Source organism: Urocitellus parryii, chromosome 12 (genome assembly GCF_045843805.1).
Source record: "Urocitellus parryii isolate mUroPar1 chromosome 12, mUroPar1.hap1, whole genome shotgun sequence".
NCBI classification, from domain to species: Eukaryota; Metazoa; Chordata; class Mammalia; order Rodentia; family Sciuridae; genus Urocitellus; species Urocitellus parryii.
The window spans coordinates 87,161,353-87,187,893 of record NC_135542.1 but is presented as its reverse complement, the minus strand read 5'-3'; the positions used below and the strand labels follow the sequence as shown (position 1 = coordinate 87,187,893).

The following is a 26,541-nucleotide window of genomic DNA, read 5'->3' as shown; positions in this document are numbered from 1 at the left end:
AGATTCTGAGGGTCCTGCTCCTTGGTATAGCAGTCGCCTTATTCCAATGCCTACTGTCCCCTACATCCTCTCCTCCCGCCCGGTGCTGTTCTAGGAGGAGCCTAAAAGTCCGCTTCCCCAGTTGAAGGGGATTGTGGTGCGTAAACCGGTTTAACTCTCTCGCCCCCGGCTGTGCCGATCTGCTCGGCGGCCAGCGGGTCTCAGCGAGACTTCTCGTGCGTGGAGGGCTCAGCAAGAAGAGCGGGGGATGGGGGCAGCTCGCGCTCTCCGAGCAGTGTCTGGGGCCCGCTTCCTCGCTCAGTGCGGCTGGGGGACACAGGCTCCGGAGCTGCTGCTCGAAAGCCCTGGCGGAGGGCGGTGACGGCTCCTAGTTGCAGCCTCTCTTTCACCACCTCCTTTTCCCTCCCCGCGCTTCCTCTCCGCCCACCGCGCTCCAGCCACTTGGTCGCAGCCGGCTGTGTCCTCCGACCCCCGGCGTCGCTGCGCCAACCCCTCGCTCAGCGATGGGGGACCTGCCAGGCCTCGTGCGCCTCTCCATCGCTCTGCGCATCCAACCCAACGATGGTCCGGTGTTCTTTAAGGTGGACGGGCAGCGCTTCGGCCAGAATCGCACCATCAAGCTGCTCACCGGCTCCTCCTACAAGGTGGAGGTGAAGATTAAGCCCATCACGCTGCAGGTCGAGTAAGTGCTGGGCGCCTGGTGGCGCTTGGGTTACTGGAGGAGAACCGAGGCTCCCGGAACAGACTAAGCTGCTCCTGATTTTTTTTTTTTTTCCTTGTCTCCCTCTGCCCAGAAGACTCGGGGCGGGGGAAGGGGTGAGGGAAAGAGGTCGGCTCTCTGTCCCCGCTTTGGTCCTCTCCTCTGCCGGTCTCTGGTATTCCTGATTCCTGCTTCCCTCCACCCATTGCAGTGACCTCAGTGGGTCCGTTTAAATCAGTGACAAGAAGCCGGAGGGGGAGGGGGCGGTGTTGTTGTTTTTCTTGTAAATTGCTTTTCTGTCCACGCTTGGAACCGCAAGGGGAGGGTTGGGGCAGATGGCAGAAGGTCGCTGCAGGGTTCATCTACCGCAATCCCAGCCCTTCTCTGCTGGGTCCTGGCGTGTCGCCGGCTTCTGCTGGCGAGGCCAAAGGAAGGAGAAAGGGTGAGGAAAGAAGTGTAAAGGCGGAGGAGGGACAGTTATTGGGGTTCCCTGAGAGATTCTCCCCATTCCTCCATCTGCCTTTTGGTGGCAGGGGACCCCCAGCGCGGGAGCAGCAGGAACAAATCTGAAGGTGTAGCCTCTGCTTAGGCCTAGTGTCACAGTTTCCCATGCCTTCTACTTTTTTCTCCCTAGCTATCTGTTCAGCCTGGTGATGTCGCCTGGGATTAACATCCTCACTACAAGAGGATGTTTTTTCTTTTTTTTTTTTTAATTTATTCGAGGCAGGGATTATCTCCTCCCAGCTACCACAGGGATGACAGGATGCACCCAGCAGACCTTTGGCGACTAAGTCAGTAGCCTATGGGAGAAGAATCTATGGCTGGGTCCTTTACCTCTGCGCTTCCACCAAGCGACGTGTGAAATCTCGTCTGGAAGGAGGAAATAAATCAACATTTATCCTCACATATGCTGGGGAAGGGGTTTTGAATCCCTCAGACACTCCCATAGTTTATTATAATTCAGTAATTTATATTAGCCTTCAAGGTGCAAGGATGTAGAGCCACAATTGGATGGCTTCTGGGGTCTCCGATCTACCTATTTATCGGACCCCCCCCAAAAAAAACACACATACACGCACACAACTCCATACATTTCCCAGTGTTCCCTGCATCTGGATATAATCCAGGCTTTTCCTTTCCCTTTCCTGGAAACCTCTTTTCCTAACTTATCTATTCGATATTCCATTTTTTTTTCAGGATTGTTCTCTAGATTTAAAGCAAACCTAAAACTATTTGTTAATGGCAATTATTTTTTTTAACTTACATTTTAATTTTATCAAGGATTTTTCATCCAGTGGTTCTAACTCAAAGGTGAGTGTACATCAGAATCACCAGGAGAGCTTGTTGGAACAGATGGCTGGGGCCCACTCTGATGTCTCTGGCTTGCTGTCTTGGGTGGTACCTAAGATAAGAGTGTTATGTCCTAATATGTCCACAGTAGATGTGGATACTGCTGGTCCAGGGACTTGTCTTTGAGAACAATGATCCTAACACACCAGAATGGCGCCAGTGAGAATTTCTGGTAATATAGCAGGCTTGAGAAATAGTGCTCAAACAGGACCCATGTTTGAAAGAAAGAAAAAAAAATTACAGAGTTAGTTCAACTAGTCCTTGATCTGACCTGCACATAAAGATCACCTCGAAAACTTTAAAATAAATTTATGTGTACCAAACTATATCCCAAACCAATTAAACCCTATCTCTGGGGTTTGGGATGGGACTGGATATAGTTAGGTTTCTAATAGCTCCACAGATAACTTTAGTGTGTAACTAAGGATAAGCAATCCTTGATACAGTTCAACTCAGCCTTTATGTGTATCTGGATAAGAATACTGAGGTTAGCACAGAGAGTAGTTAGTCTATGATCACATGATTGACTAGTTGGAGAACTCAAGCCTCCTGAACTTTCATAAGTTTCTTGGTTGTTTTATTTTATTTTGTTTGAGATGGGGGTCTCATGATGTGGCCCAGGCTGGGTCTCTTGCTTTCTTGAGTGGCTAGAATTATAGGCACATGCCACTGTACCCAATCAAAATTTTCTATCATATCAATATTTCTCCCTTAGGCAAACTCTGTAGGTTTCCTGCTCAGGGTTTTGGTCTAGACCAAGACAGGGTACCTAACCTAATTCCTACTATATATGGTCAACTCAAGTTCATTGCAGGAACATTTCCATTGGTGGTGTGCTTGTCCCACTGGAGCTGAAGGCTAAAGAACCTGATGGAGACAGAGTTGTTTATACAGGCACATATGACACAGAAGGTGTGGCCCCAACCAAGAGTGGAGAACGGCAACCTATCCAGATCACCATGCCGGTAAGGCCTGGTTGGGAGTGTGGAGGATGTGGTTTCAGGGCATATGGGAAGTATAGAAAAGAAAGCAATCACTATCTCTGTAAGAAAAGGAGTATTGAAGCCAATTACTGTGGAAATTAGGTTGAGTTTCCTTCATGGATCTGTTAGAACTAGGTAATTGCTGTTTTGCATAATAGATTGACCCTATAAACACCAAGTAGGTGGTACTGGAAGAGAAAGTTCCTACATTGCTATTTTTCCTATTACATACTGTATCAGGACTGGTTTAGATAATTGACCCTGGGGTTTGGGATGGGACTGGATATAGTTAGGTTTCTAATAGCTCCACAGATAACTTTAATGTGTAACTAAGGATAAGCAATCTTGAAAGAGTTCAACTCAGCCTTTATGAGTATCTCCATGAGAATATTCCTATTCCAAGTAGCCCATAAAAGTTGATTTCAATGACATTTTGCTATTTAAATCTAATCTAAATGGAAGAGGCCTTCCAAAGTGACTTCCATGGAAAATAGTAAACCTCTCAGTTATCTAGTCCTACTGGATAATAATAGGTCATCCCTCTGTATCCACAGGGGATTGATTCCAGAACTCCCTTCAAACACCAAAATCTGTAAATGCTCAAATCCCTTATATAAAGGATTTAGTATTTGCATATAACCTATGTATATTCTCCTGTATACTTTAAATGATCTTTAGATTATGATACCCAATACAATGTAAATGCTGTGTAAGTTGTTATCATTATTCCCTAAATAATACAGTAGAACAAGAAAAAGTCTATTCATGTTCAGTATAGGCACAATTTTTTTTTCTGAGTGTTTTCAATTCAAGGTTGGTTGAATCCATGGATGCAGAACCCATAGATACAGAGAGCCATCTATATATCATATACAAATTTATAGCCAAGTAATATTGACCTCCAAGTAAAAATATCAAATTGGTAAAAGGATAGAGTTGAGAAATAGTTAACTATATGTGCAAACACAATAGGGGAGGAAGTAAGCTTGCCAAAACACAGGAAAAGGAAAATTCACCTAAACTGCAGCTATAAATCCTGGGCAGCCTTTTCCCATTGCAAGAATGACCTTTAATTGTCTCCCTTCTTGCTTTATAGGGGGTTGTCACAGAGGTTCACAAATATATGTGTACATAAGAATCTCTTTTGGTGTTTAATTAGAATGCCAGTTCTAGGTCTCACCTCTGGTGATTTTTAGTTCAGAAGAGCTGAGGTAGGGCCAAAAGAACTGAACTTTCAACTTGCCTACCAGCAGATCCATCCTGATGAGGAGAGTCTGTGAAATGTGCTTTGAGAAATGTTGGTCTAAATAAGAGCTAATTCATCCAGTCCTTTGAAACATTCAGGTTTCCTTGTGCCCAATGTACTTGAAATAGCCACAATGGCAACATAAGGAAATAATCTGGCAGCCCATCCCTTTGCATCCTATATTGGAATTATTTTTGGAAAGAATTCTATTTTTCATTAGAGATTCTTCAACAGAGGAAAAAGTACAAAAATGGAAGAAATATATAATTCCTGCAAGAGATAACTTAACATTTTTGTGACTGTTCATACTTAGTTGTTTCTACTGTGTCTTTGAGTGTATATGTATGTACTGGGTATCATTATATATGTGTACTTTTTTCTATTAATGTACATCTTTAGATGGCAACTAAACAAAAAATAGATGTAAATATGAAACATAAATTTGAAGTCTATCTGGACACTCATATGAATGTACCAATTTATTCTCAGTCACTTATTGCTAATTATTAAGTATTATTAAGAAAGCTACATTTAAAGCTACACTCACTTCTGCAAAAATTGCCTAATGTTTTCTTGGGATAGATTTCTAGAAGGAATTTGCATGCTGAGGCATCTTATAGTACTGATCTCTAGGAAAGTTAGACACCTTACATTCCAATCATCTGCATTTAATTGCCCATCTCCATATGCACTAGGAATAAAAATTTTTTAAAAATTTTTGAACTTTTTCATCTGAAAGGCAGTATATTCTAATTTTTGTTTCTTCAGTTACTATTAATTTGAAATATTGACATGTTCATTTACAGTTTGTACTTTTTTGTGGATAATATGTTCATAGCTTTTACTCATTTTATACCTGTGTGCTTACTGATTTTAAAAAATCTTTAAAAATTATAGTCATATCTTTTGTGGAATCTTGAGTGTGCTCATTTATCATTTTGCATAACTTTGCTTACAATATCAATTTAAATTTTCATGTATTCCAAAATATTAGCCTTTACCTTTGTGGTGTTTGTAGTTAGGATCCATTCAGCTTGAAAATTGTTCTCTAACTCTAGCATTAATAATGTGTACATATATACACAATGCATTTGTATATTTTCATTGAACTCTTATGGTCTCATATATTAAATTTCAGATTCATTAGATCTAAATATTGTTTCTACTCATACATTCCTAATTGAATACACTTATCGATGTCCTAAAACAATTATTTCAGCAATCCATTCTTCTCTAATCATCATTTCAAACTAATTTTTAAATGGCAAATTTAGTATATTTCCACACTTCTAATCTATTCCATTTACTCTTACACCAATTCTAGTGCCAATACTGTATTTTTTAAATATATTTTTTAGTTGTAAATGGATCTTTTATTTTATTTATTTATATGTGGTGCTGAGGATGGAATCCAGGGCCTCACACATGCCAGGCAAGTGCTCTACCACTAAGCCCTGGTACTGTATTGTTTTAAATACACCATTTTTATAATTTGTGTTTATGTATTTATAACTGATCACCTTGCTGAACTTTCTTACTAAAAATTTACAGTGAAATATCTTGGATTTTTAGATGGAAAGTCAGAATCTGCATATGACTGTGTCATTTTCTGATTATTTTTCCTTCTCTTATTGCATTATCTAATGACTCTAAAATAATGTTGACAATCAATTGTGTCAAGGGGTATCCTTGTCTGCAGGATTTCATTGTTAGGTACCATTTTAGTTTCAGATATTTACTGTGTAAAACAAACTTTTTCATGTTCACTAAAAGGAGTGATTTTTTGTTTTGTTTTTATTGGGAGGTATACTGAATTTCATCCAATTCCTTTTTCCATCTCTAGATACTTTATCTCCTTTGATATATTAATCAATGAGTTATATAATAATACCTTTTAAAATACTAAACCACTCTTTAATTCCTAAAATAATATTTTAGTATATTACTCTATTTGATTTGCTCAGATTACATTTAAGATTTTTAGAATATTAATTATTTTTTATTTGTTTGTTCGATCCGCAAATATTTCCTATATTAGACACTAGGGGGAAGAGTAGTGAACAAAATAAACATCCCTAACTCTACAAGCTTCTGAAACAAAGGAGAATATAACTTTATACTGTCAAATGTTATATTAAACTATATTATCAAATATAATAACTATTCATTATTTTTTTAAAAAACCCATAGAAAGTAATAGAGCATATGGCATATGGGGAGATCTTACCCTAGTTTAAGACTTGGGAGATGACTTTCTTGAGAAAGGAAATAAGGATGAATAAGTGTAGGGTGAAGAGGGAGCATTCCAGGAAAGAGAGGCTGCAATAGTCAAGAGCTGGGAGAGATCAGGCTATGTTCTAATGGAGGAGAGAAGCCCAACATGTCTGGACCTAACATGACTAGAAGTACAGAGGGACAAGTAAGGGTTAGATATTACAGGATGTGGCAGTTGGGATATGGTTTGAGTGTGTCCTCCAAAAGTGCATATGCTAGAATCTTGGTCCCCATTGTGCCAGTGTTGAGGTGGTAAAACCTGTAAAAGATGAGACCTAGGGCCAGGTAGTTAGGTCATGAGGGCACCGCCTTGGAAGGAATTAATGCTGGTCTCAAGAATGGGTTGTTATAAAGCAAGGCCACCCCAAGTGCTTGGCCCCTTCTATACATGGTCATTTCCCTTTCTACCAAAGGTTGGACAGATGGAGCTGCCTGAACTTAGACTTCCAGACTCCAAAACTGGGAGCTAAATAAACATCTTTTATTACCTACTCAATACTAGGGATTGAACCCAGGAGTGCTCTTCCACTGAGCTATATTCCCAGCTCTTTTTTTTTTGGGGGGGGGGGGGTTGGGAGGGGGACAGAATCTTGCTAAGTAGCCCAGGCTGGCCTCAAATGTGGGATCCTCCTGAGTAGCTGTAGTTACGGGCAAGTGACTCCAACCCCAGCCTCTTTTCTTTGTAAAGTACTTACTAACAGGTATCCTGCTATAGCAACACTAAACAAACTAATATGTAAGACCTTCTTTCTAATTTGATTTATCCTAATGTCTATAGGAATTCATTGAAAGTTTTTTTTCATTTATTTTCATTTATATATGACAGTGGAATGTTACAGTTCTCATTACACATATAGAGCACAATTTTTCATATCTCTAGTTGTATACAAAGTATATTCACACCAATTCGTGTCTTCATATATGTACTTTGGATAATAATGACCATCACATTCCAGCATCATTTTAACCCCAAGCCCCCTCCCTTTCCCTCCAACCCCTCTGCCCTAATCATTTTAAAATCAACTTTTAGATATGATTTACATATGTAAAATGCACCAACTTTAAGTGTACAGTTTATGCATGCTTTAACAAAAAGATCCTACTGTGTGATCATCACCCCAATACAGATACAGAACATTTCTACCACCCTGAAAATTCCTTCATATTCATTGGTATTCAATCCCCTCTATAGCTCCACCTGAGCTTTCTATCTCAATGTGTTACTTTTAACTATTCGCCATTATTATTTGAATAGAAGCATGATGCTGTATCTAAATTATTTCATTTAGTATAATGTTCTTTTTTAAAAAATATTTATTCTTAGGTTTTAGCTAGACACAATATCTTTATTTTACATTTATGTGGTGCTGAGGATCGAACTCAGTGCTTCGTCCATGCTAGGCAAGCACTCTACCACTGAGCTACAACCCCAGCCCTATTATAATGTTCTTTAGATTCATCTATGTTGAAAGTATCAGTAACGGTTCCTTCTATCACTGAATAATACAAATCACATTGTAATACATTTATACCCTTACTCATAAATGGATATCTGGGTTGTTATCAGTTTTTGGTATGAAAAAATCTGCAATGAATTTGAGTCTTAGTATAAACACATGTTTTCATTCCTCTTGAGTTAGTAGTATCTAAGAGAGAACTGCTTAGTCACAAGATAAGTGTATATTTAACTATGTAATATATGAGGATTCTAGTTGATTTATATACTTAAGATATGCCAATATTTTAAATTTGGAAATTCAAAAGACCTGGAAGAGCCAACACAATTTTGTTTTATGATCTGTATTGTAGTCTTTACATCAGAACTACAGATTTGTATTCAGAGGTTTGTTTGTTTGAGGCTGCTGTAATCCCTGTGAATTGTTATATAGATTTTAGAATGAACTTGTGAATTTCTCCAAAAATTGAGATATTAAGTTTATGTTAAATTATAAGTGCTGGGCACTGTGGCTTGCTTGTGGTATCAGCTACTGTGAGGCTAAGGCAGGAAGATTGCCCAAGTCCAGGAGTTTGAGGCCAATGTGAACAAAATAGCAAGAACCAAGACCCTTGAACAAACAAACAAAAGTCAATTGGGGGAGATTTGACATCTTAATATTGAGCTTTCTGACTCAGGAGCATAATATCTCTATTTAAATCTTCGTTAATTTTCTGTTTTTAAATCATCTCTGCAAGTCGGGTGTGGTGGCTCACGCCTGTAATCCCAGTGGCTCGGGAGGCTGAGGCAGGAAGATTGTGAGTTCAAAGCCAGCCTCAACAAAAAAGAGATGCTAAGCAATTCGGTGAGATCCTGTCTCTAAATAAAAATACAAAATTGGGCTGGAGATGTTGCTCAGTAGTTGAGTGCCCCTGAGTTCCATCCCCGGTACTCACTCCCAAAAAACAAAACAAAACAAAAAAACTCTGCAATATGTTACAATATTCCCTATCTAGATTTCATATATACTTTGTTAAATTTATCATTAAACAATTCATATTTTTATGCTATTTTAAGTGGAATTATTTTATTGCTAATATGTGGAAATAAAACTGGTTTTTATTGATCTTGAAAACTGAGATTTTGCTAGTCTCATTTATTAATACTCATAATTCTTTTATAGAATCCCTAGGAATTTGTACATGTACTATATTTCATCTATTAAAAAATGTTTTTGTCCTTTCTTTCCAATCTGTATTCCTTTTACATATGTCCTGATTACAATGAGTAGGACCTTCAATATGATGGTAAATAGAAATGATGAGAGTAGCCATTCTTGTCCCTTGATTTTAGGGAACAAGAATTCAGTTTTTTAACAGTAAGTATGATGTTGGCTATATCATTTATTATCAGTCTTTTTATAAGGTTAAGGAAGTTCCTTTCTATTTCTAGTTTACTGAGCATTTTGGCCATGATTCTTTTGAAATGTTTTTGAAGTTTTTCTGTCTTTTGAGATTATCACTAGCTGTTTTCCTCTTTTTTCTATTACATTAGATTGCATTGCTTTTTCAATGTTAAATAACTTTGAATTTCCACAATAAGTGATTTAAAAAAAAAAAACTTTATTTTATTTATTTATTTATTTATTTATTGTGGTGCTGAGGATCGAATCCAGGGCCTTGCACGGGTGAGGTGAGCGCTCTACTGCTGAGCTATAACCCCAGCCCTAATAAGTGATTCTTGATCATGATATATTTTCTGTATGTCTGGCTGACCTTGATTTGTTAATATTGTTGAGGATTTTTACATCTATGTTACTGAAAGATATTAGTCTATGACTTTCTTTTCTTATAATGTACTTATTTAGTTATATTAGGGTAATGCTAACTGCATGAGTTAGAAAGTGTTTATTCTTGTCTGAGACAGTTTCTGTACAACTGATATTATCCTTTATGTTGGATAGAATTCACCAATGAAGGCATACATTTTACTTTATTTGATAACTTTTAATTACAAATTCAATGTTTAAATTGATATTGATTGGGCCATTCACATTTTATTTCTTGAGTTTTATAATTTGCCTTTAAAGCAATTCATTTCAATTAAATTGTCAAATTTATTGGAATAAAATTGTTTATAATCTTCCACCATCCTTTAATGTCTTCAGCTCTTTAACAAAGTCCACTTTCATTCTTGATCTTTAAACTATCTTTTTTTCCTGATTAGTCTAACTAGAAATGTGTCAGTTTTATTGGCCTTTTCAAAATTCTGACTTTTTTCCCACATGCTTCATTCCCCATTTTTCTATTTCATTGTTTTCTTGTTTTATATTTATTTCCTTCTTTTGTTTGCTTTGAAATATTTTAATCGAGACATAACATATTCAGTGAAATGATCCCTTTATATATTGTAGACTGACTTTCAATAGATTGGCTATGATGCAGATAAACATATTTCTTTGTATCTTTCCTTCTGGTGACTCATTGAAATTCTTGAATCTACAAAATGCTTTCACCAAATTTGGAGTATTTCTAACCATTATGTTATGAACTATTTTTTTCTACTCCTAAAGGTATAAACTTAAAGACTTTTAATTACAAATTCAATTTTCCAAATACTGGACTACCCATATTTTATTTCTTGAGTCTTTGTAACTTACCTATAAAATTTATTGGCATAAAGTTGTTCATAATAATCCTTTGTTTCTTCTTTCCTTGCAGGACTCCAAATAAACATATGTTGGAAAGCTTGGTATTATCTCACAAGTCTTTGAGGCTGTGTTCAATTTTCTTCAATTTTTTTTAATGGATCCTAAGAGTAGATCATTTTCATTGATGTATCTTTAAGTTCACTGATTCTTTCTCCTGCTATCTCCAGGTTTATATTGTGCTCTAATTTTTTTCTATCATATTTTTCAGTTTTAGAATTTTATTTATGTATTTTATAATTTTAATTTCTTAAAATTCATCATCTGTTTGCTCACAGAGACTATGTTTATCTTTATTTCTTTAAGCATATTTATAACTGCTGGCTTGAAATCTTTGATAAGCCCAACATCTGGCTCCATTTACAGTAAGTTGCTATAGACTGACTTTCTTCTTGGATGTGGATTGCACCTTCCTATGTTATTAGATGTCTGGTAATTTTTGTCTAAAAACTAAACATTGTGGATAATATTGACTGTAGTATTTACTTCATTCTTCTGAGTTCAGGTTGAGTGTCTCCTATCTAAAATGATTGGGACTAGAAATATTTCTGAGTTCAGTGTTTAGTTCTTGAAATACTTGCATAGACATTGAGCATTCTTAATCTGAAAAATTTTAAATTTAAAAAAGTCCAAAATTCAAAATCCAAAATTTTTGAGTGTCATATTTTTCCTCAAAAATTTCAAATTTCATAGTTTCCAGATTAAATATGTTCATCCTGTCTTTTTATATTCTAACCAGTAGTAAATAGTTATGAACTTCAAAACTGTCTTCCTAGCATTATGCAGCAACTATTGTCTGTGCTCAGATTTTTCATCTTCTATTTGCTGCTTTCCTAGCCTGGGCCTTTTTTGTGCCCATAGGATTTAGCAATCAGCCAAAGAATTAAATTTTTATACTGAGTTTTTGGAACTCAATTACCCTACGGTTTCCCTAAATTTCTAGCTCCTCTGTCAGTCCTAGATTCTTTGCTTTGATTCTTCAAGCCAGTAAGGCTCCAACTGCTCAGATTTTGAAATACACTTAATTTTTTTTAAAGTAAACTCACAAATCTTATTTAGTATAACTTTTACTTTCAAAGATTTGTCTCTTTGCTGATTTATCTTTTTCAGTGAGCCCCCTTCCACTATCCTACACATGTAACTAGCCAGGGATTATGGCAGAGTTACAGGCAGACTTTGGGTTTCATCTTTTCTGCAATTCTTTTACTTTTGGGAATTTCTACCTAAATTTTCAACTTCTCTGTCAGTGTTTTCTGACACTTTCAACAGGTAATACTGCATTTTCTCCTGCCAAGTCCCTAAGGGATTGAGAAGTAACTCTAAGGAATGGGAGAAAGCCACAAACAAAATTCTTAAGTGGTGCATTTGAGATCTTTTGAGGGTGATCTTTTCTCTGGCTTCTGTCCTACTTATAATCTCTATAAGGAATTCAAATCGTTTTTTGTTAACATTTTTGTCAGATTTTATAATATCTATATAGTTTCACCCAACAATTCTATCTCATCATTTCTGTCTTTAAAATCTTGTCAATCTAGTTTCTGATATTGGATAAAAATGCAATGTCAAAAATCACTATAAAGGCTAATGTATAAATTGGAAAGGGAAATAGGCAAAGAACAATTCAAAGGACTTCATAGTCTTGAGTTGTAGGGTTAATGGCTTTACTAAATGAATTAGGAACTTTTTTTTATATATACGTTAAGCTCTGACACAATTTATATAGCATAGGTCTAAACTGTTAGTAGAAAGTCTGACAGAATCTGCCCACAAAAGTCAGGACCATGAACAAAAATATTGGGGGAAAATATCTTTAACTTTCAATTTAGTTTAAGATTTTTTGACTTTTGGAAGTTTTATGTAGTCAATATGATATTTTTGTGAGGAAAATATTTATTTCTACAGAATTTTTAAATCTATTTTTAGCCTCTAGGATTATTAAATACCATAGATAGAGTTAAAAGAATGTTAAAATTACATCCTTAAACAAGTTTAGAGCTATTTTCATGGAGTGGCTTTTTGACATTAAGCTTTCAAGTGCTATGAAACTTTAAGAAGTAGCCATGTGTAAAAACCACTCACGGCTAAGTGCTTGTTAATGTTCCGTGTGGAGTTAATTTAGAATTGGAACTAGAAAAGTCTTTTATTTTCTTGTTTTCAAGAAAATATTTCCTTTATAATGATTAGAATGATTTAACTTAATATTTTTCAAACTATTTTCTGAAGTCTCAGGGTTTCCTTGAGATACTTCTTGGCCTCTTGAAAGAAGTAGGGGGCAGGGAGGGCCAACCTCTCTCCCTTTATTTAGTCATTACAGGACTGCCTTTTGTATCTTGTGAAGAAAATGAATGAATAGTACTGTAAAATATTTTAAATCACCAATAATTGACTGTTGTGGGTGGCCAACCTGAATATGCAGAACCAAATCTAACAATATTTTTATTTGTATTTTTTAGTTTTATGTAAAATGCTAAACCCCATAGCAAATCCTTTATAAAGTAATGGACAGTATAAATACATAAGTCAAAGTTGAGTCAAGGGGGAAAGTTAATCACATAAGATCTAAAATTATTAAAATAGGCTATCAACTATGGAAAAATGATGTTCTCAATTTTAAATAGAAAGAAAAACAAGAAATTTATGTTTCTATATAATGAAAAATTGAAGTAATAATGAGAAAAAAGGATACTTCCTATCTTTAAAAGCCTGATTTTTTTAAAAAATACCAATATTCAATAGAAATATTAATAAGACATGAAAAACACTTTCCACACTCTCACAAGAAATAAAATTAACATTCCTAAAAAATGAAAGTAAAAATAAAACTAGAAAATCTGTTTTTTAAGTACTTTCCATTGATGTCATAATTATAATAAGGCCTTTTTAAATTTTATTTATTTATTTATTTGTTGGTTTGTTTGCTTGCTTATTTATTTATTTATTTATTTTGCCATGCTAAGATTTGAACCCAGGGTGTACATGCTAAGCAAGTGCTCTACCACTGAGATATCCTCCCAGCCCCACAAGGTTTTCTTTATTGCTGGTATTATGGTAAAATATGGTAAAATGATGTATATAATATTTTGGAGGAAAAAAATGGTGGTAACAACCATAAAAGTTCATTTCTTTTGACCAAATAATTCCATTCCTAGTAAGATATACACATAAAATTGATACTTTTTATGGTGAGGAACAATTGATAAATCTAGTATCTGGTGAGTAGTCTAATGTTGATATATCATGATAAAGTCCTATGTCACCTTTCAAACTGTGACATTGAATATGTAGTTGGACAACAGATAATTATAATTACCCAATTTTTAATCTTAAAAATAATCGCAACTATAAAATGTATATATGTGGAAGATACTCTGAAGACAAATTGAATCAAAATGTAGGAAATACTACTAACTTTAAAAATTTGCTCAAGAATCTCTACCTAAATTTTCAACTTCTCTGTCAGTGTTTTCTGACACTTTCAACAGATAATACTGCATTTTCTCCTGCCAAGTCCCGAAGGGATTGAGAAGTACCTGTAAGGAATGGGGAAAAGCCACAAACAAAATTCTTAAGTGGTGCATTTGAGACCTTTTGAGGGCGATCTTCTCTCTGGCTTTTCTGAGCCTACTTATTTCATTTCATTTAAAAATATACAACTCCTCTACGATATGGGGGTGCATTTTCAGCCCTCCCAGAATGCCAACCAAAAGAAATCCAACTGGGACTTGCTCGCTTAACTCATATTTCTCTGATCCTAAATTATAGTATTTGAGAATCTGTCTTCAAAAAAAAATAATGACTGTCACATTCTTAAGGGTAGGTTTACAATTTCATACCATGTTAAATTGAAAGTGGTCTTAGAGATCAGATAGTGAAATCCACGTAGTCTGCACACCAAGTTATGTGTGCCTGGGATCACACAGGTAACTCCAGGGGTAGAGAGTATCCTGATGTCTTCCTGACTTGCAGTTCTAATACTGACATTCTTGACTTTTTCTTGGGCACCCATGCTGATTACATTTCCCTTGATGAACTACATAAATTTAAATAATCTAGGCACTTGATACTTAATCAAATAGATTTACCTGGACATAATCAAGATTTCAGTGCTGACTATAAGAGCATAATGTCTACAATATGGCTTTATGTTTAAGCTTTAAATATTGGTGACTTTAAAATGTACTAGATAGTGTTAGAAGCTATTGAAGTCTCACCACTAGAATTAAAATTCAAACTAAACATTAGAGCTGCTGGCTTGATCAGAAAACTTCTGGGTTTTTTTTTGTCATTTTTCTTATAATCAGCCTATTACAGATAAGCTACAAATAGATTGCCAAATCTCACACTAACAGCTGTGCAATCATTATTTGGAATAATTAATTATCAATCATCTGCTTCTTCTAGATGTAAAAACATACATAAGAACCTCAGCTTTACTTCTGAGGCTCAGGATGGTCTGGGGTTGTGGCTCAGTGGAAAAGTGCTGAGGCACAGGGTTCGATCCTCAGCACCACATAAAAATAAATGAACAAAATAAAGTTATTGCATCCATCTATATCTGAGGCTAAGGATTTGTGAGTTATAGTAACAAGGGTCTCCAATCTTTTGGCAGATGCTTGGTTAGGCAAGCAAAACTTATGTTAAGTAATGACACCTTTCTCTTAATGACGAAGTCTAAATCTTTCTAATACTAAAACAAAACCTCATGCTTTATTAATTCAAAATAATATAGAAACTCTTACTTTTTACAGATCCAGTTAGGAAGAGTTCTGAATCAGGCCTTTCTAAACTGAATTAATCTCCCCCAAACCTCCGTCTTGTGTTCTGTTTACACTTAAAGCTGAAGAAGTAGGAAATCATCCTGCTAAGTAAGACCAGAGGCCCAAGAAGGAATAGCAACCTCTGGAAGTTATAGCTTTAGTTCCCTCCAACCCATATTGGCTCCAGAGAATTGGGGAGTTCTCTCCTGAGTCCTTGGAAGAGAAGGTTTAGTCTCACATGTGACAGCCTCCTTCACACTTTCCCAGTGCAGTGCCTGTTAAGTGAAAGGATGAATAACTTAAAAATAGCTCATTGCATGGGGCTGGGATTGTGGCTCAGTGGTAGAGCATTTGCCTAACATGTGTGAAGCACTTGTTTCGAGTAAAGGTCCATTGACAACTAAAAAAAAATTTTTTTTAAAAATAGCTCATTGGCCCTCTGAGGCTTCATTACAATTCTGACAATTTTAGCATTTGTATTTCTGCTTCAAATTAATATTTCACTTCAACTCCTTTTTAAAAAATATCTTGAGTTGTAGATGAACACAATACCTCTTATTCATTTGTTTGTTTGTTTATTTATTTTTATGTGGTGCTAAAGATCGAACCCAGTGCCTCACACGTATTAGGCAAGCAATCTACCACGAGCACCCTCACATCAACTCTATAAAACATGCTACTCTTGTCAGTCTTGCTTAGGAATCTAAAGTTGTTATAAAGTAATTTTTTATTTTAAAATCATTGAATGAATTATGCTGAGATAATTGGCTATGTGAGGGAAACATTACTATTTTTCTTTTCTGATACCACATTCCAAAACATATTTCAGATGGAAAAAGCCAACTTTTTAAAAACTCTTAACTGAAAAGAATTAATTTAAGCTTTAAAAAATCATGGAAGAAATCGAAAGGTAAACGTTGAAAACTTTGATTATACATAACATGAAATTTCTGTCATGGATCATAGAACTCATAAATGTAAAAGGTGATTTAGATTAAAATGCCAATAATGATTAGTAAAATAAATTATTGATAACATGTAGTCTCCTGAATCATGTTACCTTGATCTAACATGACCCATACACACTGTGCTACCTTAATGTCATTCCACAGTCCATTGTCACCCACTGAAGCAGTGAATGGCCTCCAAAGCCAGGTATTAGATGCCCTCTAATGGCAGTGAACTCAAATAATTCCAGAGGCCCTGGTACTTGAAGCTAATAAAGCAATATCCAGGTCTGATAACTTTCAGCACCCACTTCCAATAGTAGTGTTGAACCAAGCTTGGTGGTGCACACTTGTAATCACAGCAGCCTGGGAGGCTGAGGCAGGAGGGTGATACATTCATAGCCAGTCTCAGCAACTTAGCAAGGCACTAAGCAACTCAGCAAGGCCCTATCTCAAAATAAAATATAAAGAGTTGGGAATATGGCTCAGTGGTTGAGCACCACTGGGTTCAATCCCTGGTACCACAAAATAAAAATAAATAAAAAGAGAAGTATTGACTTGTGTTTTAATGTGACCAATTCCCCCATTTAGAGCTTCCTAGAAGAGAGTCCAGGTAGAAATTTTGTCCGCACAAATATCATATTCCTTTGTGTTGGCCCCCTGTAGTGGGAAACTGGTGAGTGTTTGGAGGTATAAGGCAGGGAGAGATATGAGGTTGTTGTGAGGTTGAGTGTGTGATGAAAGGAGGTAGCCTTATGCATGCATGCCCAAAAATGTCAGTTAACATGCCAGCTCTTTGGTTTAGTATTTGGCAAGAGTGTGACCTTGTTATTAAAAAAAAAAAAAAGGTAAGCATGGTGGTACACACCTGTAATCCCAGCCACTGGAGAGGCTGAGGCAAGAGAATCATGAGTTCAAAGCCAGTCTCAGGAACCATGAGGCACTAAGCAACTCAGTGAGACCCTGTCTCTAAATAAAATACAAAATAGCTGGGGATGGGGCTCAGTGTTCAAGTACCCCTGAGTTCAATCACTGATACAAAAAAAAAATTATAAACCAGTGAGAAAAAAATAACCATAGCCTGTGAAAAACAGAAAAATGAACAAAAACTCAAGATAGGTTAATAAATATGAATGGCCAAGAAATATATGAAAATAGTTGGATTTCAATATTGGTAAAAAAAATACAAATAGGGAAGTATTTATATTAACCTATAAAATTGGCAAAATAATACCAACCATTCATGGCTAGTATTTGTTTACAAAATAGTGATTTTTATAAACTGATATTTTATCCTGAAATCTTACTAAATGCACTTATTCTAGTAGCTTTTTGTTAGATTGCCTGGTGTTTTCTGAAGGCATAGTTAGACAATTTTACTTCCCTCCTTTTTTTTCTTCTGACTCTTATCTTAAAGACACTGACTAGGACCTCCAATAAAGAGTGAATAGGGGTGGTAAGAGCATATGCCCTTGCCTTATTTCTGATCTTACATGGAAGGGACTTAATGTCTTACCATTTAGGAGGAAGTTAGCTACTGATTTTTTTTCAATGCCTTTTAATGAGGTTGAAGAATTTACCTTCCATTTCTACTTTGCTGAGAATAGAATTAATGTTGCATTGTCAAAACCCTTTCTACATCTGATATGATCATAGTAATGTGTCACTTAATGATGGGAATACATTCTGATAAATGCATCATTAGGCAATTTCATCATTGTGCAAGCATCATGGAGTATACTTAAACTAAGAAACCGATTACATAACTAGGCAATGTAATCTTATGGGACCACCATCATATTTGCAGTCCATCATTGATTAAAATAAAGTTGTGCAATACATGATTTATGTATAGTTTTTCTCCTTTATTTGGTTAGGTAATATGGCAGTTTTTCAAATACTGAACCATCCTTGAATTCCAAAGATGAAAACTTTTTGGTCCTGATATGTTATCCAATTATATGTTGCTGGGTTTGATTTACTAATATTTTAAGCAAATAGAAATTATAAGCACATTTTTATAAAAGTCCATGAAATTGTTTTTTTGTCTGTAATTTTCCTTTATTTCTAGTATCTTTGTCAGGTTTTGGTATTAGGGTAATTTTGGCCTCATAAAATGAAATGAGAGCCAGGCACAGTGGTGCATCCCTGGAATCCCAGCAGCTCTGGAAGCTGAGGCAGGAGGATTGGCAGTTTAAGGTCAGCCTCAGCAACTTAGCAAGGTTTTAAGCAACTTTAAGATTTTCCTAATTAAAGTCTATGGTATCTGTAATGATGATGTCCTTTTTTTTTTCATTCCTGATATATTTCTTTTCTTCCTCAGTTTTGTTATGGTTTTATCAAATTTGAGGACTTTTTCTTAAAAAAATAAATTTTAGCTTCATTGATTTTTACCCCCTCTATAATTCTTTCATCGCTGGTTCATTGATTTCTGCTCTTTATTTCCTTTCTTCTTGCCATTTTATAATCACTAGACAGGCTAAAATTAAAAGGTCTGGCTATTCCAGGTATTGGAGATGATGTTTAGAAACTGTCATATTACTGGGAGAAATATAAAATGGCACAATCACATGAGACTAAACTTTAAACTTTTTAAAAAATCTGTTTAGATAAGAGAAATGAAAAACATTTTCAAAAATAAAACTCCAAGCAGTACACGAATGGAGTAGTTTGAAATCCAGTGGGAATTGATAGGTCACATCACACTAAAAATCATAGATGAGTATTGATACTCAGTTTGTTTAAAATAAAGCAACATCATGTTTCTATCACTATAATTGTTATTGTTTTGTCCAAGTCAGTGGGCTGTTGAATGGATCTTGTTCTTTATGAATTTTACATGTCTAGAAGTGGGTGACATGATGAATGGAAAGAAGTTCTCTGAGGATTCTGTGACAATTTGTTATAAGACCATGGAAAGTATTTGACATGAGCTCTTCTGATTCTTCATTGTAATAGAGGGCTACTAAAGAGTCTCCTTTCCTTGGAACTGGATATATTCTATTGCACATTTGTTATGAAATAAAAAGGTGACTAGACTTGCAACTTGTAGAACACCATGGCAAATGCAATGCCCATTGTCCATAACAATGTTCTACACACATTCTATATGTGACAATTCATGTAAGTTCTCAGGGAGAAAAAAAGGAAAAGCCCTTTTGCTTATGTAAATAGTTTGGTACATTAATAATAGCTTCTAATTAGGAATTAGGGGACAAAGTTTGTTGACCTGCACTTATCATGAAGTAGCTTTGGAGTCTAGACCCAAAGCAAATTTCTTAACCTCCCTGAATCTGGTTTTTTGGTTTCTGTTTTTGTTTTGTTTTGTTTTTCATTCATAAAATGAAGTTAACAAAGTCAGGCCCAAGATTGAAGTGGAATGATATAAGCAGAAGATTGTGTAAAGAATGCTATTCAAAGGTTGAGATTGTAGCTCAGGGGTGGAGCACTGGGTTCAAACCTTAGCACCACATAAAAATAAATAAAATAAAGGTATTTTGTCCATTCACAACTAAAATGAAAAATATTTTTTAAAAAAGAAAAAAGAATGCTACTCAAGAAGTTCATTGGATTAAACAAAGGGGAATGAAGGGAAGGGGGGATGAGAATAGGAAAGACAGTAGAGTGAATAGAACATAACTTTCCTTTGTTCATATGTGAATACACGACCAGTAAAACTCCATGTTTGTATACATATGTCAAAATACACTCTACTGTCATGTATACCTAAAAATAACATATAAAAAAGTACTAAAAAATGTTGTTCAACTGCACAGAACTATACTAGATTATAATTTGCATCACCCAGGAGGCTGCCTGGGTAGATTTCCTTGAAAGGTACAGATGGGTTAGGAGGGAGTGGAGAGCCTGTGTAGGTGCTTCTGTTCTTTAAGAAGAATGTCAGCTTTTGAGACCCCATCTGTTCTTTGCCAGATTAGAAGAAATTCTGAGCTAAGAAGTAAGAGGTCCAGGAGGTATAACTCCAAAAGAAAAAATAGGAAGAAAGTCAACGGGAAGTGTGAACAACTAAGGCACAGGAAAGGGGAAGGCAGATCCATAGTGAACAACAGTTAAGTTTACTTTCACATAACCTTGAACCTAACACTAATAAATTAGAAACCAAAACTGAAATATAAGTAATGAAATAGCCCACATCTTTTGCTATGACCATTGTTGTCAATGTATTTCTATTTTGGTTTCTTGTGTGACAGATATTTTTTCTATTGAGACTTCCTGGTTTTAAGGTTTTTTTCAGATGTAAGTGTAGTGCCTTCAGTTTTTTTCTTACCTGTGGTCATAATTGTTTTGTTTTTTCCCAGCCAACTTTATTTTAAAAAGGATCTCAGCATTGTTTCTCTCACTTGCCTAGCATATTTCAGACTGCTGGTTTTTAAAAGATTAACTGGTATTTGCAAAATGTTTATAATAAAATATTTCATTATAAAATATATAATTTAAGCTGGGGTCACTGTAATCCCAGTGATTTAGGAGGCTGAGTCAGGAGGATTGAAGTTTGAGGCTGGCCTGAACTCAGTGAGACCCTGTCTCAAAATAAAAATGGTTGGAGATGTAGCTCAGTGGTAGAGCAACCCTGGGTTCAATCTCCAATTCTTAGTATCCCCAACACACACACACACAAAATATGTATAGGTATATACATACTTTATAAGATACTTTTATAATATATTTTTTTCTTGGTACCAGAGATTGAACTTAGGGCACTGAGTCACATCCCAGCCCTATTCTGTATTTTATTTAGAGACAGGGTCTCTCTGAGTTGCTTAGTGCCTTGCTTTTGCTGAAGCTGGCTTTGAATTTGCAGTCTTCCTGCCTTAGCCACCCGATCCACTGGGATTACAGGTGTGTGCCACCATGCCCAAACTATAATATAAAATTCTAATTTTATTAAATTTTAAACATCAGTCCCATTTAAAATTGCAGTGCCTTGTTCTGATTAAAATTATTATTAAACCTGTAAATGTCTTATTGAATTATAAAATCAAATTCCAATTTATTCATATCACCATTTCTCTATTGTTGACAAGGTTGTAATATTTTCATTAGAGTGTACATAATCTTAGTAGAATTTATAAACTCTCATTTGGGCATTTATATGTATTAATTTTTGAAGGATGATAAACCCAACTCACCATATAAAAATCTGGATTAAAGAAGTATCTTTTTTTTTTCAAGGAAAATTTCTTGTAGCAGGGCCCTGGGACAGGGGTGGAAGGTGATATCAGGATTGAGCCCAGGGCCTCATCCCTATTAGGCAAAAATTTTTATCACTGAGTTACATCCCCAGCCCTACTGTAGGAAAATCTGAATGAAAAGATAGAGATAATTCTTTTTCTATATGTATAGGTTAGGTTTTTTTGTTTGTTTGTTTGTTACCAGGGATTGAACCGAGAGGCACTTAACTAGTGAGCCACATACGCAGCTCTTTTTTGTATTTTATTAGAGACAGTTTCTTGCTGAGTTGCTTAGGGCCTCACTATGTTGCTAAGGCTGGATTTGAACTCAAGATCCTCTTGCCTCAGCCTCTGAGCTTCTAAGATTACAGGCATATGCTACTGTGCCCAGCTAAGTTAGTATTTTTCATTTTTTTTGTTCTATGCATCTGATTTTACATATTTGAGCTCATGTATATAAACAGTTCTCTTTCCTGTTAACATTGTTCTAAGCATTTTCTTGCATCAATAACCCTAATTTCCCTTTTAAGTCCATCATATGGATATGCTACTATTTTTATATCATAAAGTTGAATGCTTAGATTGCTTCCAGCAAGAAGTTTAGAAATGTTTTACTAAGTTGATAAATGACTAGTAAAAGACTGTGTTTCTTTAATTACTAATAATATTACATCTGAATGTTGTTCAGATGTTACACTATTTTTCTTTTTAATAATCTGTGTTCCAGTCTAATATCTATGTATTTTTAGTAGTTCTTACTAATTAACTCATGTAATCTTGTATACTAAGAATAGTAACTATTTGGTAAAACTCATAAATGCAATTTTGGTTTTAGCATTTTCTTTTTATGTATTTTTATTTTGTTATTTATTTTTATGTGGTGCTGAGGATCAAACCCAGCACCTCACACGTGTGAGGCAAGTGCTCTGCCGCTGAGCCACAACCCCAGCCCTAACATTTTCTTTCTGATTATAAAAATTATTAAATTTTGAAAATAGCACATGGGAGTAAATAAAATGTATTCTATTAGTTTTCAACAGCAACAAATATGATTAAGATTGAATAATACTACACATTCTTAACAGTACACTTGCTTAGTTCATGTAACAATAAAAAATAATGGAAAAGGTTTAAATATTTTACATTTAAAATTGCTACATGGTATCCACTATTTGGACATTCCATAATTAACATAATATAAAGACTCCTATTTATAGTTTAACTTTTCATTGCTCTCAACTTTGTGATGTTCTTAAGATAAATTATAAGAGGTAGAATTGCTGGACCCAAGTGTACTCACACCTTTGACTTGATGGAAGTTACCATTCTAAAAGGCTATATAATTCAATTCCCATTAGTATCATTGGTTTATCTGAATCCATGTAGCTTACTGAAAATGAACATTTCTATTTTTCTTGGTTAATGTAGCATAGCTTACATATAATACATGTACCCATTTTAAGCATACAGTTCAATGAGTTTGACCCTACATACATCTATGTAACCACTACCCCAATTCAAATTATAGAATGCTTCTATCATTTCTAGAAAGTTCCCTCTTGCACATCCCAGAACTTAGATAACCACGAATGTTTCCTGTCAGTATGGATTCTATTCTATCATTTTTTGGAGTTTTAAATGAATGGAAGCATTCAGGATGGGTTCATAAGGTCTAGATTTTTGCTCAGCATATCTTTAAGATCCACCCCTGTTTGCCAAGTGTAGTAGCACAGGCCTCTAACCCCAATGATTGGGAAGGCTGAGGCAGGAAGATTGTAAGTTCAAGGGCAGTCTCAGCAAATTAATAAGACTCTGTCTCAAAATAAATAAATAAATAAAAAGGACTGGGGATGTGGCTCAGTGGCAAAGCACCTCAGGTTCAATCCCAGTACAGCACCAAAAAAATAAAAAGGGAAAGAAAAGAAAAAAAATCCATTCCTGTTGTTGCCTGAATTAGCATGTACTTTTTTTTTATTGAGTAGAATGTTGTGTTATAAATATAACCAAACTTGCCTATCACCAGGAGAATGAGTAGACATTTGGGTTGATTCCAATCTGGGACTATTATGAAGAAAGATACTATGCTTGTATAAATAGTTCTTTAGCCATGACTCTCTAAAAACAGAGACCATATTTTCATGCCTGGGATTTTGGTGGACTCTAGGTCTATCATCCACTGTTTCACATCAAGCAAATTTCCCAAAGGAAAGCCCAGATCTTGTTTTGGTACCAAATTAGCAGGATGAGGCAATGGTGCAGGATATAATTTTGAGAGCATCTTGGAAAGCTATCGGGGAAGCACCTGATCACCCTCCTCTTGTATCAGCTGCAAAGCATAAGGCTCTTATTGCTCACTGCCCTTCTTCTCTCCATGTCTTCTGGCTCCTGACTAGTCTAAGAATCCTGCCAAGTCAGTCCCTGTCCCCACCCATGACAGGAGGGTCAGAGGAGAAAATAACGACAGGCATCACACTGTTTAATGCCAAATCCCCTAAATAGCTCCAGAAGGTGGTAGCAGGGTCAGGCAACCCCACAGGCCACTTGAGCATCTGCCTCTGGTCTCTAGGGTATTCTGAGCCCTCTTCTTGGCTACAAGAGAAATGCAACCTTAGGCTTAGGAGAATTCTGTGCAACTATCTGCCAGGCCTACCTTCTGGAAGTAGAATGCAAGCTCCTTAAGAGCAGGAATCATGCCTTATACAAAATTTTATATGTGCAAGGTACATAGTAAATGCTCTAATATTGTTTATGGTTTCCAATAAAGTATTCCCTAAGTCTGAGATGTGGGCATGGACTCTTGACTTACAAGTCAATATTTGATGGTTAAAGCAGATAATTTAACAAATACTTTCAATAAAATATTTGTGGCTATCACCTCAACTTAAATATATTTTCCTAGAATTGAAACTAATGGTAGAAGGACAAATGTATCTTATATTTAGCTATGCTGAACAGATACTATCTGGTACTACTGTCTTCTGAAGTAGAAACCAAAAGACAGCCAGTACACATAATTCCTTCTTTTCTTTCCAGCTCTCCTTCTTTGGTGGGTACTGCAAACTTTGTTTTAGTTTTACTGCAAGCTCTACAATTCTGAGATTCTAAGATGATTTTTCAGAAAACTGAGCTTGGAAAACAATATAGAGAGTTATTTTTGATAAAAGCAATATGACAGCAAATGCTAGACAGCTTTCCAGAAAATACCTCTGGTAACAAAGGAAGATAATTCACAAATGCAAAGGCCTAAATTCTGCAGACCGAGAGGGACTTGATTGATTAGGCATGATGTTCAAGCACCATGCCAGTGACATTAGCTCTCTTTCATTGCTTATCCAAGTGTGAGGTCTTATTGGTCATGTTTCTCTTCCTTCAGTTCACGGACATTGGGACCTTTGAGACAGTGTGGCAAGTCAAGTTCTACAATTACCACAAGCGAGACCACTGCCAATGGGGAAGCCCCTTCTCTGTCATTGAGTATGAGTGCAAGCCCAACGAGACACGCAGTCTCATGTGGGTGAACAAAGAGTCCTTCCTCTAAAGACAGCTCTTTTCTGATGTTGCTGGACCGTCTCTCCAGAAATCTACTTTTAGATAAACCAGCACAAGCCTTAAGCAAGGCACATGCACCCTGGCTGTTTCCCATCTGGTACTGATGACCTACTATCCCCGGTTACTTGAAAGTGTAATTCCCCTCTGATATAGCACCCCCAAACATAAAAGATGATGTACCACGCCCCAATATACTCCTTCCTGTATTGTGTGCTGGTGTTCCTGCATCCAGTTGTGCTCAGTCATGCAGTGGGGGTCAGTGGAAGTGGTAGGCATGTCCTAGACTCAAGGGTTCCACTGAATGATAGTGGTATTTTTGTTTCCAAAATAAGTAATTGCCTCTTTTTTTCATTGTTAATTTTTTTTTAATGTGCTTGGGTCCTCCCGTGTGTAATGTGGTAACGTGAAACACGTTGTTTGCCAGCTTTCAAAGCAGCCTTTGTGAAAATGTAATACAAACAACACTAACTGGAACTCAAATGTTGTATTTCCTAGAAACAGCTTTTTCAGGGGATAATGAATGACAAAACAGAAGGACAAATATGTGAGACGTCTTTCTAATATTATTCCTTCAGGTAATTTAAGATATTGTGCTATGACCTAATGGAAACTGGGGAAAAGCATTGCTATGGACCACTGGGAAACTCAGTGACTGGAGTTGTAGGGTCACCCCTCTGGCAAGCAACCATAGTGTTCAAATGTGCACATTGATGGCATCCTACATTTCCCCATTTGAACTTTGTAAAACTGTGTATGGAACTGTAATGAACTTTTGATATTTCTTAATAAAGGTATTAAAAATCATGTGCTGATTTTCATTCTTAATTTGGATAACAGCTATATAACAGGAGGGCTTATCCTTCAGGGCCTGTTCTTAGGTCTGTATGCTACAGGGCAAGGGGGATGTACCTGGAGGAGAATTAGCACACCTGTATAATGGGAGTGCTCCAGCCAGCTCTAACAGGGAAGGACAGGCCCAGGAACTTGGTAGACAATCAGAAAATGCTTGACCCTTTCCTCACTCTATTCCTCCTCCTATGGACCACTTCTCTATTAGTCAGCCATGCAGTTCATAGCCACAGGGTATGGAGCTGGAGCAGTATGCATAAACTAGGGTACCTAGCACAAAGCCTGCACTTCAGATAGTTCCAGAAGAGGAAAAGAAACTTCCTGTTGAAAAAGTAACATCCTGCTTTCCAACAATATTGTGCTATTCCCTTGGGCAGCACAAATTTTATGGTGTTGCATAAGGTGGTAGGAGATGTTTTTGATACCTGTGAATCTTCTGTGTAAGAATGTGCAAGACAAGTGGGAGTGTTTTGAAGAGTTGGATTATTATAATACTGAATTTGGGAGGCTGGCAATCAAATTCTTTTCCCCCTTTAAGAAGCTTGCTTGCAA

General features: G+C 36.1%; 1 protein-coding gene across 2 annotated transcripts; it reads left to right on the top strand.

The window, feature by feature from the left end:
- The first annotated feature begins 428 nt into the window (after positions 1-428).
- On the top strand, positions 429-25,890 carry Cnrip1 (cannabinoid receptor interacting protein 1). Of its 2 annotated transcripts, none has more exons than XM_026387216.2 (3): positions 429-682; positions 2,865-3,015; positions 24,965-25,890. In XM_026387216.2, the coding sequence occupies exons 1-3, from the start codon at positions 504-506 to the stop codon at positions 25,127-25,129; spliced, it is 495 nt and encodes a 164-aa protein (XP_026243001.1). In that variant the 5' UTR covers positions 429-503; the 3' UTR covers positions 25,130-25,890. The 2 variants fall into 2 exon arrangements, with proteins under 2 accessions (XP_026243001.1, XP_077648094.1); XM_077791968.1 differs by having other exon boundaries at positions 477-650.
- Positions 25,891-26,541: the final 651 nt, after the last annotated feature.

What these genes read in the sequence shown, in the direction of transcription:
- Cnrip1 (XM_026387216.2), top strand. Translation starts at nt 504, where the DNA reads ATGGGGGACCTGCCAGGCCTCGTGCGCCTCTCCATCGCTCTGCGCATC. An exon ending in CCCATCACGCTGCAGGTCGA is followed by an intron (nt 683 to 2,864) that starts GTAAGTGCTGGG and finishes AGTTCATTGCAG; the next exon opens with GAACATTTCCATTGGTGGTG. An exon ending in CTATCCAGATCACCATGCCG is followed by an intron (nt 3,016 to 24,964) that starts GTAAGGCCTGGT and finishes CTCTTCCTTCAG; the next exon opens with TTCACGGACATTGGGACCTT.